Genomic DNA, 14521 nt, shown 5'->3' on the forward strand with positions numbered 1-14521 from the left:
TTTTTGCCAAGTCCCCTATTTCAATGTTATCTCACTTTCTCCCTGTCCAATTCATCTGCATCCCTCCCTCTGGCTTTACATTTCACTTTTCCTCTTCTCTCCCTATCAAACACCTTTTTTTGTCTGAAGAAGGATCCTGACCTAAAACGTCACCGATCAGTTTGATTCAAATCAAGAGCGGACAAAAGGTCGGGCAATAAAATCCCCTAAAAGCGAACTGTGTACAGAAACAAAAGGGCAGCCCAGGCAAGTGCAGGAATTTCACAGCAAGTCGAGCAAATATTCTAACGTTAGCAAACTGTCTCCTGAATGAGATGGAGGAGGGGGGGGGACAAAACATCACGATTATTTATAGTTGAAGCCCGTGTGATTTCTGAACAATCACCTCACGTGCAAACCACTTTGCCATTATTTCTCTGCTGGATTGGCCAGCGTTCATTACATTCAATCACATGGCTCAAAACCCGCTGTCATGCCATTGTTGTGCCTCGGAGAGTGCATCACGGAAAATGTGCACCGGCTATGTAGGTCAACGTCACGGTTCCTGGCTCCCCTCCAGAGAGTGCGCTCAGCTCCTCTGTTTGCTCAGTCCCTGGGGTGGGAAGGGCCCCCACTCCTAGCTGCCAAGCAGCAGACTGAGAGCATGGCAGCACACTGATTGGGGGAAGTTTCAGTTTCAAGCTACGCTCCCAGCTACGCTTGTGCTTCTAATTGCTTTTCCTCATTTTCTAGCTGTCATTTTTCATTTCTGTGCTCGTTCCTGACACTTAGGAGAAGCGTCGGCTGATAACGCACCAAGTATTACGTCTGGTACGGCTGCACACACCACCCACTGGCTCCAGTGGAAAGACAGTTCAAACAGAAACACTAACTGCGTTTTCGTTTTAGTATTAGAGATAAAGCACGGATACAGATACAGCACCGAGTCCACACTGCCCGCCCATTCACACTGGCTCTACATCATCCTATTTTCCTCTCTACTCCCAACAACGAGGGGCAGTTTACAGAGGCCAATTACTCTACAAAGGGCAGCACGGTGGCACAGCGAGAGAGTTGCTGGATTACAGCGCCGGAGACACGGGTTTGATCCGGACCGTGGGTCTGTCTGTACTCATGGAGTTTGTACGTTTTCCCCGTGACCTGCGTGGGTTCTCCTTGGATGCTCCGGTTTCCACCCACGCTCCAAAGATGTGCAGCATTAGAGGTTAACTGGCTGCTGTAAATTGTCCCCAGCGTGTAGGATAGTATATGGGCGATCATTGGTTGGTGCTGACTCAGTGGGCCGAATGGCCTGTATCCACACTGTATCTCAAAAGTCTAAAGTTCAGGTTTGTAAGTTAATTGTAAATTGTCTCTAGTGTGTAGGATAGTGCTAGTGTACAGGCAAACATCAGTCGATGCGGACATGGTGGGCCGAAGGGCCTTTTGCCAGGCTTTGTCTCTAAACAAAATTATTTTTAATTTTTTGTCATTATAAAGAATAAAGTCTCGATATAATAAAGTATCACAAGCAAAATCTGCTTCTCTATAGAACAATAAAGCCCCATCACCGGGTTATTATTAAACCCTCCCTCTCACTTCAAGGGGTTGCTGAAGATTTACGCAGCAGATTGGCAGAGAGTTTCTCCTGGATTCCAAAGCCTTTCATCGTGCTTTCTTTGTCGGCACTGTAAACTTAAAATGATGAGGCCGTTTCATTTAAAAATTACACGGCATGGGAATAGCATTTGGAACTGGCAATTAATACTTCATCAAAGCAGCGGAGATATTACGCAAGAGACAGGAACAGAAGGGTAAGTGGATGGGATGGGATTGAGCCAGTGGTTCGTGAACTGCATCAGTAAGGCAGAGATTCACACAGCATAGAATAGCACAGGAATAACCCCTTGAACCCACAATGTTCCTTTGCTGAACTGTCCAATGTTCTTTCTTTAAGGTACGGCACAGTGGCGCAGCGGTAGAGTTGCTGCCCCACACGCCAAAGACACAGATTCGATCCTGACTACGGGTGCTGTCTGCATGGAGTTTATACGTTCTCCCTGTGATTCCCACGTGGGCTTTCTCCAGGTGCTCCGGTTTCCTCCCACGCCCCAAAGACGTACAGGTTTGTTGGTTAATTGGCTCTGTAAATTGTCCCTCGAGTGTAGGATAGTGCTAATGTACGGGGGTGATTGCTGGTTGGCGCGGACTAGGTGGGCCGAAAAGCCTGTTTCCACGCTGTATCTCCAAAGCGAAGTAAAGGTAATGAAGCTGAAACGCAAATCCTCTCGTTCCCCACCGGCAACTGGTCCTGTTCAGTATTTCCACCTATTTCTGAGCCAGATATTCAGCACCTGCACTTGTTTTGCTGCTGAATAAGACCGCTGAGTGCCAGGGCTGTCGAGGCAGCCAGTGTTGATCACCATCCAGTGATCCCGACTGGAAACCTTGCAATGTTTCATTGTCAGTGAGACATCTGATCACTTGCCAGGCTTGGTTGCGAAAGATGTCCACAGCTGGGCAGCAAAACTTCTGGACTCATGCACAAGGAATGTTCCGGGCAAGAGGAAGGAGAGCACACGCTGAACTGTAGCAGACGTGTGCTGGAGGATGAAAACAAGTGGTCACGTCTGAACAAGGGTCTGAAGAGTCTGACTCGACCCGAAATGTCGCCTATCCCTTCTCTCCATAGATCCTACCTCACCCGCTGAGTTTCTCCAGCATTTTTTGTCTAGAGCAATTTTCGATTGTCGATTGTTCCAGCATCGGCAGTTCTTTCTTAAACATGTCTGAACAAATGTCAGAGCCTAAAATACAACAGACTTTACTATAGAGATATAGCGTGGAAACAGGCCCTTCGGCCCACCGAGTCCATACTGACCAGCGATCACTGTACACTAGCACTATCCTACAGACTAGGGACAATTTACGCAAGCCTATTAACCTACAAACCCGCATGTCTTTGGACTGTGGGAGGAAGCTGGAGCACCCGGTGAAAACCCACGTGGTCACTGGGAGAATATACAAACTCCGTACAGACAGCACCCATAGTCAGGATCGAACTTGGTTCTCTGGAGCTGTAAAGCAGCGACTCTATCTCTGCACCACTGTGTTCCCCAGCTTCCCTGTGATTTGGCCAAGTCTGACGCACCATTTTAAATGGACAGAACTGTGACAGGAAAGGACACAATGTACTGGAGTAACTCAGCGGGTCAGGCAGTTCTGGTTGCGCCATTACTGGGAAAATATGAAGGCTTTGGAGAGGGTGCAGAAGGCGTTTACCAGAATGATGCCTGAGTTAGACGGTACTATCTATAAGTAGTGGATGGACAAACTGAATAATGTTTTCTCTGGAACGCTGCAAGTTGAATGGAGACCTGAGACATATTTGAAATTAGAGATACAGATAGGGTAGACAGTCAGAATCTTTCCAACGAAGGTGGAAATGTCAAAGACTTCAGTGCATAGCTTTATGGTGTTTAGTTTAGGGATACGGCACGGAAACAGGCCCTTCGGCCTACTGAGTGTGTGCCGACCAGCGATCCCCGTACAAGAACACTGTCCTACACTAGGGACAATTTACAAAGTTCACGGGCAGAACGTTCCTGTGCTGGACTGTGCCATGGTCTATGTCTTGAGATGTAATGAATAAACAGTGCTAACAAACAAACAGTTTGGATCATTGGACAGAATTAGTCTTTCAATTGCCATCTGCTTTTTGCAGAACTCGGAAAGTAACTCTATGCAATTCTAATTAGCTAATTTGCCACTTCATCAAATTAAAGCTTTCATTAAAAGAGAGGGGAGATTAGATGAAACTTCCTCACATAAAGGGCAGAGATGGTTGCTGGAGATAAGAGTGGAAGACTAGTAAAACAGCAGGCCTACCCACTGCTTTTTACACAGAGAGTGGTGAATCTGTGGAAGGTAGTTGAGGCCAGTTCATTGGCTATATTTAAGAGGGAGTTAGATGTGGCCCTTGTGGCTAAAGGGATCAGGGGGTATAGGGACAAGGCAGGTATGGGATACTGAGTTGGATGATCAGCCATGATCATATTGAATGGCAGTGCAGGCTCAAAGGGCCGAATGGCCTACTGCACCTATTTTCTATGTTTCTATGCGCCAAACACTGATGCCAAGATCAACTACTTGTCCTGGACCCAGCCACATCACAGCAATGGCCAAGAAATGACACCAATGCCTCTGTCCTTAGGAGGCTTGGCATGTCCCCAACTCTCACCAACTTCTACAGATGCACCATAAAAAGCATTTTATCGGGGTGCATCACAGCTTAGTTTGGCACCATCCAAAACCCCAAGAAATTGCAGAGACTTGTAGACACAGCCCAGACAAACTACCATCCATTCCACTGACTCCATCTACATGTCATGCTGCCTCGGCAAGGCCACCAGCATAATCAAGGACCTACCCGGTCATTCCCTCCTCTCCCCTCTCCCATCAGGCAGGAGGTACAGAATTGTGAAATCGCACACCTCCACATTCAGGGACAGTTGCTTGTCAGCTGTTATCAACAAATAGAGAGCGGTCCTGAACTGCCATATACCTCGTTGGAGTCCCTTAGACTATCTTTGATCGGACTTTACTGGCTTTATCTTGCACTAAATATTATTCACAATATTCTCTTGATCGTGTACCTGTACACTGTGGACGGTTCGATTGTAATCATGCATTGTCCTTCCACTGGGTAGCACGCAACAAAAGCTTTTCACTGTGCCTCAGTGCACGTGACAATAAACTATACTGACCAATAAAGTAGAAACAAAGAACTGCAGATGCTGGTTTATACCAAAGATAGGCTCGAAGTACTGGAGTAACTCAGTGAGTCAGGCAGCATCTCTGGGGAGGAAGGATAGGTCATGTTTCCGATTGGGATCCTTCTTTGGTCCTGTCCCAAAACGTGACCTATCCTTTTTTCTTCGGAGATGCAGTCAGACCCTGATTTACTCCAGCACTTTGGGTCTATCTATAGACCAGTAAACATAGGCAGGTACATTGCAAAGAAATCTAGTGCAAAGAACTGCAATTTTGTTTGGAAAATGTTCAGTGGTGGAGGATAGTGCAACAGTGGTGCAGCGGGTGGAACTGCTGTGTCACATCGCCAGAGACCCCAGTTCGATCCTGACCTTGGGTGCTGTCTGCGTGGAGTTTGCATGTTCTCTTGGTACACGTGATAAGAAAGAAAGCATTGAGATGATGCCTGGCCCATTGACTTCCTCCCCTTGCTCTCCTTTTGTAAGCTAAAGTTTCAAGAGCTTGGATTCCGTTGCTGTTCAGATTGGTTGTACGCCATGACTTATACAAAGAAAAAATGATTAGCGCTTGGAAACGAGAATCTGGGGGTGAAGGCGAATAGCAATGGATGAGGGATAGCTCAGAGGAGATGGGTCAAATGGCAGCTTCTACAGCTGTAACCTAACTAGGCATGCTCAATGCTGACAGCAGGCTTTAAGTGGGGGGGGGGGGGGGGGGGGGGGGGGGGGGGGAGCATTACAGACTTGTCAGGTTAGCTAGCATTAATATTTGGCCATCTCCAGCATCACACTGCAGGCTGAGGGTTGCTCTAATTTTGTTTTAATAATCCCATTTAAGTTAAAGCATGCAACAGTAACAAGGCAGTGAAAAGAAAAAGCTGAGCTACAAAAACAATCCAGGCTAATAGCTTTGAAACATGCGAGTGGACGTTTATAATCAAGGAGAGCTGGCTTCTGGGGGGAACTAATGACTAAGTGGAGTTGCTGGAGCAGAGAGAGACGGTGGTTGTTAATTGTTATTGTGTTTGCTGCTGCAGTCTGTGTACTGAGTTATTTTCAGAGGTAGTGTTGAGGTTCTCCTCTTTCACATCCACTCCCTACACACTTGGGGCAATTTTACCGAGGGCCAATTAACCTGCAAACCCCAACGTCTTTGGAGATGTGGGAGAGAAGGCCTACGACGGGCCGCGGAGAACAGAGATGGACCTGGCGGCGGGGAGGATCCGAGATCGAAGGGGGACCAGGCGGGACGGGGGGAGGGCAGCGAGAATGAAGAGCGACCAGCATGACTCCGATGAGTCCTTTTGTAACTATGTCGGCTCCAGATGAAGCTGTCACCTTGTTTATTGGATGCAGAACAAAGAATTTTACTGTACCCAGGTACACGTGATGAAACCGGAGCACCCGGATGAAATCCACGCGGTAAAAGACGAACGTGCCAACTCCACACAGACAGCAGCCAAAGTCAAAATTAAACCGGGGTCTCTGGTGCTGTGAGGCAGCAGCTCTACCCGCTGCACTATTGTGCCGCCCCAATATGGGATAATTACAACAGTAGAATAATTCACTACAATACAAAACTGTACCTAGGTACGTGTGACAATACGTCACCACTGATGGGCAGCTCTGTGGCACAGTGGTAGAGTTGCTGCCCCACACAGCATCACACACTTTCACTACAGAGGACCCTGACTGTCAGCGCCACAGACTGGTCACCAGTAGGACGTGGGCTCGAATGCTATCCTCCTGTGAACAGGTCCAGCGGATAATGACTGCAGGGCAAACCCAGGCCCGCAAAAACGCAAACAGGAGTAACAGCATCTCACAGTCTGTACGGATTTTGTACTTTCCCCCCATGACCGCGTGGGCTTTCTCCTGGTGCTCGGGTTTCCTCCCACGCTCCAAAGACGTACAGGTTTGTAGATGAATTGGCTTCGGTAAAGACTGTAAATTGTCCCTGGTGTGTAGGACAGTGCTAGTGTGTGATTGCAGGTTCCACAGCAATTTAGTTTCCCTCCGCTGTCTCTCAATCGGAATAAGGGTCTCGACCTGAAATGTCACCTGTACCTTTTTCTCCAGAGATGCTCCTGACCCTCTGTGTTGCTCCAGCATTTTGTGTCTATCTTCAGTATAAACCAGCATCTGCAGTTCCTTCCTACACCTATCCATGTTGTCTGGAGATGCTGCCTGACCCGCTGAGTTACTCCAGCCCTTTGTGTGTCCATCTCAGGAAGACATTGCCGGCCCCACATGCATACCAGCGCTCTGCCAAAACACGGCACATACACTGGTCAACGCGGCAAGCAGACGCGTAGTCCTCACCTGTCGTGAACTGTCCCTTCAGCTTCTGGAAGACGGGGTCTTGGGCAGTGGCCTGGGCCCTCCTGGCCAGCGACTCCGATGCTGCGCTCGAGAACATGGTGGACACGTTGGAGACGTTCTCCAGGCCCACCCCAAACGTGCTCACCAGCTTCTTGACGAAGTTCAAGGTGTGCGGCGTGATCTTGGCGTCGGACACGGCTCCGCTCTTCTCGAAAGCCACGGAGTAGCACTTGGCCAGTCCTTGCTGGAGCTGCCTCAGCACCTACGCACAGAAAACACGTGGACATTCAGGCAGAATATCAGCGGCATCTTTCCTCAGCAACCTGTGCGGCGCGGTGGCGCAGCGGTAGAGTTGCTGCCTTACAGTGCCAAAGACCAGGGTTCAATCCTGACTATGGGTGTTGTCCTTAGTGTGCAGGATAGAGTTAGTGTGTGGGTCTCTGGCGCAGTGAGGCAGCGACTCTACCACTGCGCCACCCAGTGAAACTCAGCAGTACGACAGTGAAACTAGTACGACGACAAGTGTGGGGGAGGGTCGGAGAGAGTGAGAGTGGGAGAGAGAGTTGGGGAGAGAGAGCGAGAGAAAGAATGAGACAGATATATATTATATAATATAGGACAGACCTCTTCGTGCCAGTTTTCGCGGAACCACACCATCTGATCGACGATGCCCTCGAGGGATGAGAGGAGGGTGGGGTGCAGCTCCCGCTGCATGTGCATGATGCGACTGCAGCGCCACATGGGCGCCGTGGCCCGGATCGGCCCCGGGTCCGAGGCCGAGTGCGACTGGGTGCCCACCGAGCCCGGCTGCTGCTGGCCCGAGTCTGCAACACACAGAGAGACACGACATGTGGCACAGTACAACACGGGAACAGGACATTCAATGGTTCTTCACAAGTTTATGTTCATAAGACATTGCAGCAGAATTAGGCCATTCGGCCCAGCAAGTCTGCCATTCAATCACTGCTCATCCATCTCTCCCTCTCAACCCCAGTATCCTGCCTTTGCCCCATAACCCCTGACACCCGTACTAATCAAGAATCTGTCAATTTCTACCTTAAAAATATCCAATGACTTGGCCTCCACAGCCGTCTGTGGCAATGAATTCCACAGATTCACTACCCTCTGACTAAATAAATTATTCCTCACCTCCTTTCTAAAGTTACATCCTTTTATTCTGAGGCTGTGCCCTCTGGTCCTGGACTCTCCCACTCGTGGAAACACCCTCTCCACATCCACTCTCTCCAGGCCTTTCACTAATCGGTAAGTTTGCCTCCCTCATCCTGCTAAATTGTCTTCTTTATCATCACGCATGCACAGCCCAGCGAAAGCCTTTTGCACGACCCACAAATGTACAGTCGCCACAATTTTGGAAACGTTTAAAATAACAGAAAACACAAACTGTCCAAAGTCCAGTCCTAGGAGTGTCCACAATCCAGGAATCCGAGCATGTCTAGGTCCACAATGCTGAACGTGATGCCAAGATCTGTCTGCACATAATCCAAATCCCTCCATGTCCATGTGCCTATCTAAAAGCCTCTTAAACACCACCATCGCATCTGCCTCCACCCCTGGCAGTGCGTTCCACTACCCTCTGCATAATAAAACTTGCCCCACACGTCTCCTTTGAACTTTGCCCCTCTCAGCTGAAAGTTATTCCCTCTCGTATTTGATTTGTCCAATGTGGGGATAAAGGTTCCGTCTACCATATGCATGTCGAAAATAGGTTCTGAATGTCTACCCTATCTACGTCAAACAAAGGTTCTGACAGGAAAAATGTGCACGTCTCCAGGATGTAGCAGGAAGCTGGACCACTGGAGGAAACCCACGCAGTCACAGGGAAGACCAGCAAACTCCACACAGACAGCATCCGAGTTCAGGATCAAACCCGAGTCTCTGTCGCTATGAGGCCGCAACACTACTGCTGTGCCACTGTGTCATCCTACGCCTGTTTCAATGCCTCTTAAATATAGTGATTGCATCTGTTTCCCCCACCCTCTGTGTAATAAAAAAAAACGTTCTCCTGAGATCTCATCTGAGCAACAGATGTGCAGTGGTAGAGTTGCTGCCTCACAGTGCCAGAGACCCGGCATCAATCCCGACTATGGGTGCTGCCTGTGTGGAGTTTGTACGGAGTCCCTAGTGTGTAGGATGCGAAACTGGGAATAACATAGAACTAGTGTAAATGGTCGATCGATGGTCGGCGTGGACTCGATGGGCTGATGGGCCTGTCTCCATGCTGTAATAGTAAATTAAACTGAACTCAACGCTCAAGATAGACACAAAATGCTGGAGTAATTCAGCTGGTCAGGCAGCATCTCCGGAGAAAAGGAATAGATGACGTTTTGGGTCGAGACCCTTCTTCAGATTGAGGCGGGGGGGGAAGTAGAGGCATGAAAAGACACAGAACAAATCAGAGCCGGCACTGATGGTCAAGACTCCTTCCTCCCATCTTAAAACTAAACTGATCAGTAAGTATTATAGAGCACTTATCAGTAGATTTAATGTTCCTTCAATCTGGCTGTTTTTTTCTCCCAGAAAGACATCAGCCTTCCCTCCCTGCAAAGCAGACCGTTCTCTATTGCTGACCTATTTAGCTCCATTGACACGAGAGCAACTTGCTCTCATTGCCCACTACGCCTCACTGACAATAAAGGGCAACGCCGATTATACAAAGGAATTATTAAAAGACTTCTCTGCTTTCAGAATCCAGCTGTAGTCACTTAAGTAAGTTAATCTCCAGAAGATAAAAGGGTGCTGAAGATCTATCTTCGGCATGTGGAGGATTAAAGTAGGGAGACACACCTCGGGCTAAACTGTCAATTGCTCTGTGTGAATGTATAAACCAGACACAAAATATAATTTATTAACCACTTGAACTCTAGCCCAGGAAAACCACGAATCAGTCATACATTTAGAGACACAAGGAATCTCCAATGATGGAATCTTGCGTTGAATACTAAATGTTGGAGTAACTCAGCAGGCCAGGCTGCATCTCTGGAGGACATGGGTCGGTGACGTTTTGGGTTGGTACACCTCTTCTTATCCGGACTGAAACGTCACCTATGCATGTTCTCAAGAGATGCTGCTCGACTCACTCAACATGGACGAAGGAATCCACGTAGAGCACAACGGTCTGGAGTAACTCAGCAGGTCAGGCAGCAGAGCTGCTTGAACATGGGTAGGAGGAACGCCTCTTTACATCCAACCTGAAATGTCACTTATGCATGTTCTCCAGATGCTGCTTGACTCGTTGAGTTACTCCAGTATTTTAGTGTGAACCAGCATCTGCAGTTTTCTGCTCCATTACTCAGGTCCGGACCATTCTTCACGTTGATTGAACTAGGGGAGGGGAGAGAAAGCCAGAATAGCTGTCTTCTCTCTCTCCCCCGTTACGATCAGTCTGAAGAAAGGGCCCGATCCAAAACGTCGACTATCCACATTCTCCAGAGATGTCCGGTTCTCCAGACCTGCTGAATTACTCCAGCATTGTGTGTCTTTTTTGGAAAACCAGCATGTGCAGTTCCTCATGTCTAAAACTTGGACCTGATCCTGTCAGTGTACTAAAGGGAAGAGCAATTATGGCGCTGAATGGGGATAGTGATTGCCAGGAAGGAAAAGACAAAGGGAAAGGAAAGGGGATACCCCGCGGCAGTCGGAGGATCTTTCCCAATCGGATCAAATCCGGTGGGTTGGAGACCCAGGAAGAGCATATGAAGAATGACTGTGTAGGAAGGAACTGCAGATGCTGGTTTACACTGAAGATGCTGGAGTAACTGAGCAGGGACAGGCAGCATCTCTGGATAGAGGGAGTGGGTGATGTGTCGGGTCGAGACCCTTCTTGAGTCAGAGGAAGGATCTCGACCCGAAACGTCACCCATTCCTTCTATCCAGAGATGTTGCCTGTCCCCGCTCAGTTACTCCAGCTTTTTATGGGTAAGAACGATTGTGGGGTGAGTGAGAGTTTTATGTGTGAGTGCGAGTGGCTGCGTGAGTGAAGTGAAAGCGTAAATGGGGGGGGGGAGTGTGTAAAAAGGAATTGTCCTGGACCCACCAAGGGACGGCGGTTGCTTATATGTTTATACATTATGCTTGCATCGAAAATATCTCAGTGGGGAAAAAAAAATACATCGCACCTGAATCACATTGAGATCTGCTTACATTTTCTTTTGGCTTACTTGTGAATACAGAGAGCATCTGCACCAACGCTGGAAACTGATCAAATAATCATTAACCCGGCATCACAGCCTGTTTCAAACGTTTCCAGAGATGAATGCCATTAATTATCAAGTTGTTGTTTCAATACGAGACCAAAGCTTTGAGACAAAAGCTGGAATTAGAATGAGCATTAGCACTGCGGGGTATATATACGATGTGATTAGACAGGCCTGAAAATGCAGCTGAAACATATTCTTCACACCTAAATCCAGAAAATTGAATTACTGTGTTGAATTTTCCAAAGGATGTAATGCAAAGGGGGAATTGAAAGACCCTGAAGGCATGGAGGTTGGGAGTAGATAGAGTGGGACTATTTCTGCTGCTGTGACCTTCATTTATACATCTCCTCCGCTCAAGAGCAATGTTGGCTGTTGGGGAGATGGGGGGGGAGGAATAAAGACCCCTATCCTAAATGCCCAAAGGCTGTGATAGTACTCGCTCTGGAAACAACAGCGAAGAGATTAAGGCAGCTCACGTTAGCAAAAATCTTACCACTTTTGTATCGCTCACGCTGTTCGATCTTCAGGGTCAAGTAGAGCGTCCTGATTGGGAAGTAGACAGCCTGGGGAAACACTCTTCCCACCTGAGGAGATTAAAAAAACCCACGGCGCTGCAATTAAATCAACTAGTTCGCCACCTTCCGTGGAAATATCTTCAATATTTTCAGCGACAAGGGCGCGCTGAATTGTAACATTTCATGCACCACGTGATCGCAAAATGAGGCAAACCAAGCGGGATTACCGGAGAGAATAAGTCCAAAGGTCACCTACAATCACATTGATCATTCACAGGGTACAATGACAATGGGAACTGTCGGCCGATAAGTGACATCCTAGCAAACCCAGAGGGCCATCCATCACCAATTTCAAGAGATGGCTTGTCATTACGCTGTTTGAAGGCGGCACGGCGGCGCAGCGGTAGATCTTGGGTGAATGCACGAGGAAAATGTCCCAACGACTAGTACAATATAGGCATGGCACTGTGGCGGCAGTGGTAGAGTTGCTGCCTCACAGTGCCAGAGACCTGACTACGGGTGCTGTCTGCACGGAGTTTGTACGTTCTCCCCGTGACCCCGTGGGTTTTCCCCGGCTGCTCCGGTTTCCTCCCACACTCCAAAGACCGTGCTGGTTTATAGGTTAATTGGCCTCTGTAAACTGTCCTGTCAATAGTGTGTAGGATAGAACTAGTGTGTGGGTGATTGTTGGTCAGCGCCGACTCAAACTCTTTCTGTCCACAATTCATTCCAACCCCGTTAGATTCACACAGCCAGGAAACAGGCCGTTGGCCCAGCTTGCCTACACCGACCAACATGCCCCATCTGCACCTGCCTGCATTTGGCCCATAGCTCTCTAAACCCATCCTATCCATGAGCCTGTCTAAATATTTCTTAAGTGTTACTAAAACTGTTTCTTAGACTGGGTGGGCCGAAGGGCCTGCTTCCACACTGTGTCTCTAAAACTAAAAACTAAAACTAAATCTTTCATGTGGAAGTTATGCCTTCGATAAAAACATTACAAAACTGTACAAAAACTGTCAGCTATTAATTGGTGAAATCGAGCCATCATATTTCTGCACAATTTACTACTTGTGTGATATCAGTACCAACACAGCAGTCATGCAGATAATTGTGAAGGAAAAACAGAAAGCCATAATGACATCAAGCAGTCCTTAAATTAGGCCACAATTCCCTGTGGACCCAACATTATGCTCTGGTTTTTACCTATTACAGAACAATCCCATACACTGCAAACACTGGAACCACAGCGCAAAATGGCCACTTAAGGTATATAAGAAAAATAACAGGCAATAATGGAGGATTTGCAATTGCTGACGAAATGCTGAATTTTGCTGATAATTTTTTTTTCATCTTTCATCCCTAGCTTCCCAGAGTGAACACAAATGAATTGAAAGCTGCAGCATGGAAACAGCCCCACCGAGTCCACGCTGACCACCGATCACCCGTTCATGTTAGTTCTACATCATCCTACTTCCGCATCCACTCCCTACACACGAGGGGCAATTTACAGAGGCCGATTAACCTACAAACCCACGCGTCTTTGGGACGTGGGAGGAAACCCATGCGGTCACAGGGAGAATGTGGAAACTTCACAGATCAGAAACAAGATCTGGTCTCGGGCGCTACCAGGTAGCTGCTCTGCCAGCTACGCCACTGTAATGACTGTACATACCTGCCAGAGGAAGAAAGTATTCATCTACTTGATCCTGCTCTGCCGTTCAACAAAGTAATATCTCATCTCGATAACCACATCTACCCTCCATAAACTGTAATAACAGTCTATCTATCTCAGTTCACAAATGCCCATTTATCTTTTCTAAATGGGGGCTGGGGAAAGATGTTTTGCCTGGATTAGAGTGTATTAGCAACAAGGAGAGTGGACACAACGAACTGCAGATACTGGTTTGTACCAAAGAAAGACACAAAGTGCAGGAGTATCTCAGCAGGCCAGGCAGCATGTCTGGGGAAAAAAGGATGAGTGACGTTTCGGGTTCGGACTCTTCTTTCTGACCCCATCCTTTTTGTCGAGAGTTGCTACCTGTCCCCCTGAATTACTCCAGCACTTGCACAGTGCCTGAATTACTCCAGCATTTGCACAGTGCCTGAATTACTCCAGCACAGTGTCTATCTTAATTGCAAGGAGAGGTCGGACAAACCTGCGTTATTTCTCTCGAGCATCAGAGGTTGAGGGAAATGTGTATAAAATTATGAGAGGCAAAGAAAGAATAGACAGTCAGAACCTCCCCCCCGGGTAGAAATGTCCAAGACTAGAGGGCATAGCTTAATGGTGAGAGGGGCAAAGTTTAAAGGAGATGTGCAGAGCAAGTTTTTTATTAAGCAGAGAGGATGGTGGATGCCTGGAACGTGCTGCCAGGGTTGGTGGTGGAGGCAGATACGATAGGGATGTTTACAAGGCTTTCAGATAGCCACATGGATATGCAGGGAATGGTGAGATATGGATCATGTGCAGGCAGATACGATTAGTTTGTCTTTGTATCATGTTCTGAACGGACATTGAGGGCCGAAGGGCCTGTTCCCATGCTGTATTGTTCCACGTTCCACATCCTAGGCTTACGTCACCCTGCGTGTGAGACGTTTTCTGCTGAGGCAGCTCCGTGCTACAGCCACGAGAGCTGCTGCCACACCAAACCCAGGCTCGATCACCACCTCGGATGCTGCCTTTGTGGAGTTTGCACGTTCTCCCTGTGACTGG

General features: G+C 48.0%; 1 protein-coding gene across 4 annotated transcripts in view; it reads right to left on the reverse strand.

Moving 5' to 3' along the window:
• The window catches only part of LOC116985669 (transformation/transcription domain associated protein), a 173802-nt gene that overhangs the window by 13767 nt on the left and 145514 nt on the right, over positions 1 to 14521 (reverse strand). For all 4 annotated transcript variants that reach the window (XM_033040549.1, XM_033040552.1, XM_033040550.1 and 1 more), the window contains 3 exons: positions 11784 to 11874; positions 7698 to 7897; positions 7074 to 7335 (listed from right to left, as the gene is read on the reverse strand). In XM_033040549.1, coding sequence (XP_032896440.1) covers positions 7074 to 7335; positions 7698 to 7897; positions 11784 to 11874 — 553 coding nt within the window. The remainder of the gene's footprint in view (positions 1 to 7073; positions 7336 to 7697; positions 7898 to 11783; positions 11875 to 14521) is intronic.

Source organism: Amblyraja radiata, chromosome 22, assembly GCF_010909765.2.
Source record: "Amblyraja radiata isolate CabotCenter1 chromosome 22, sAmbRad1.1.pri, whole genome shotgun sequence".
NCBI lineage: Eukaryota > Metazoa > Chordata > Chondrichthyes > Rajiformes > Rajidae > Amblyraja > Amblyraja radiata.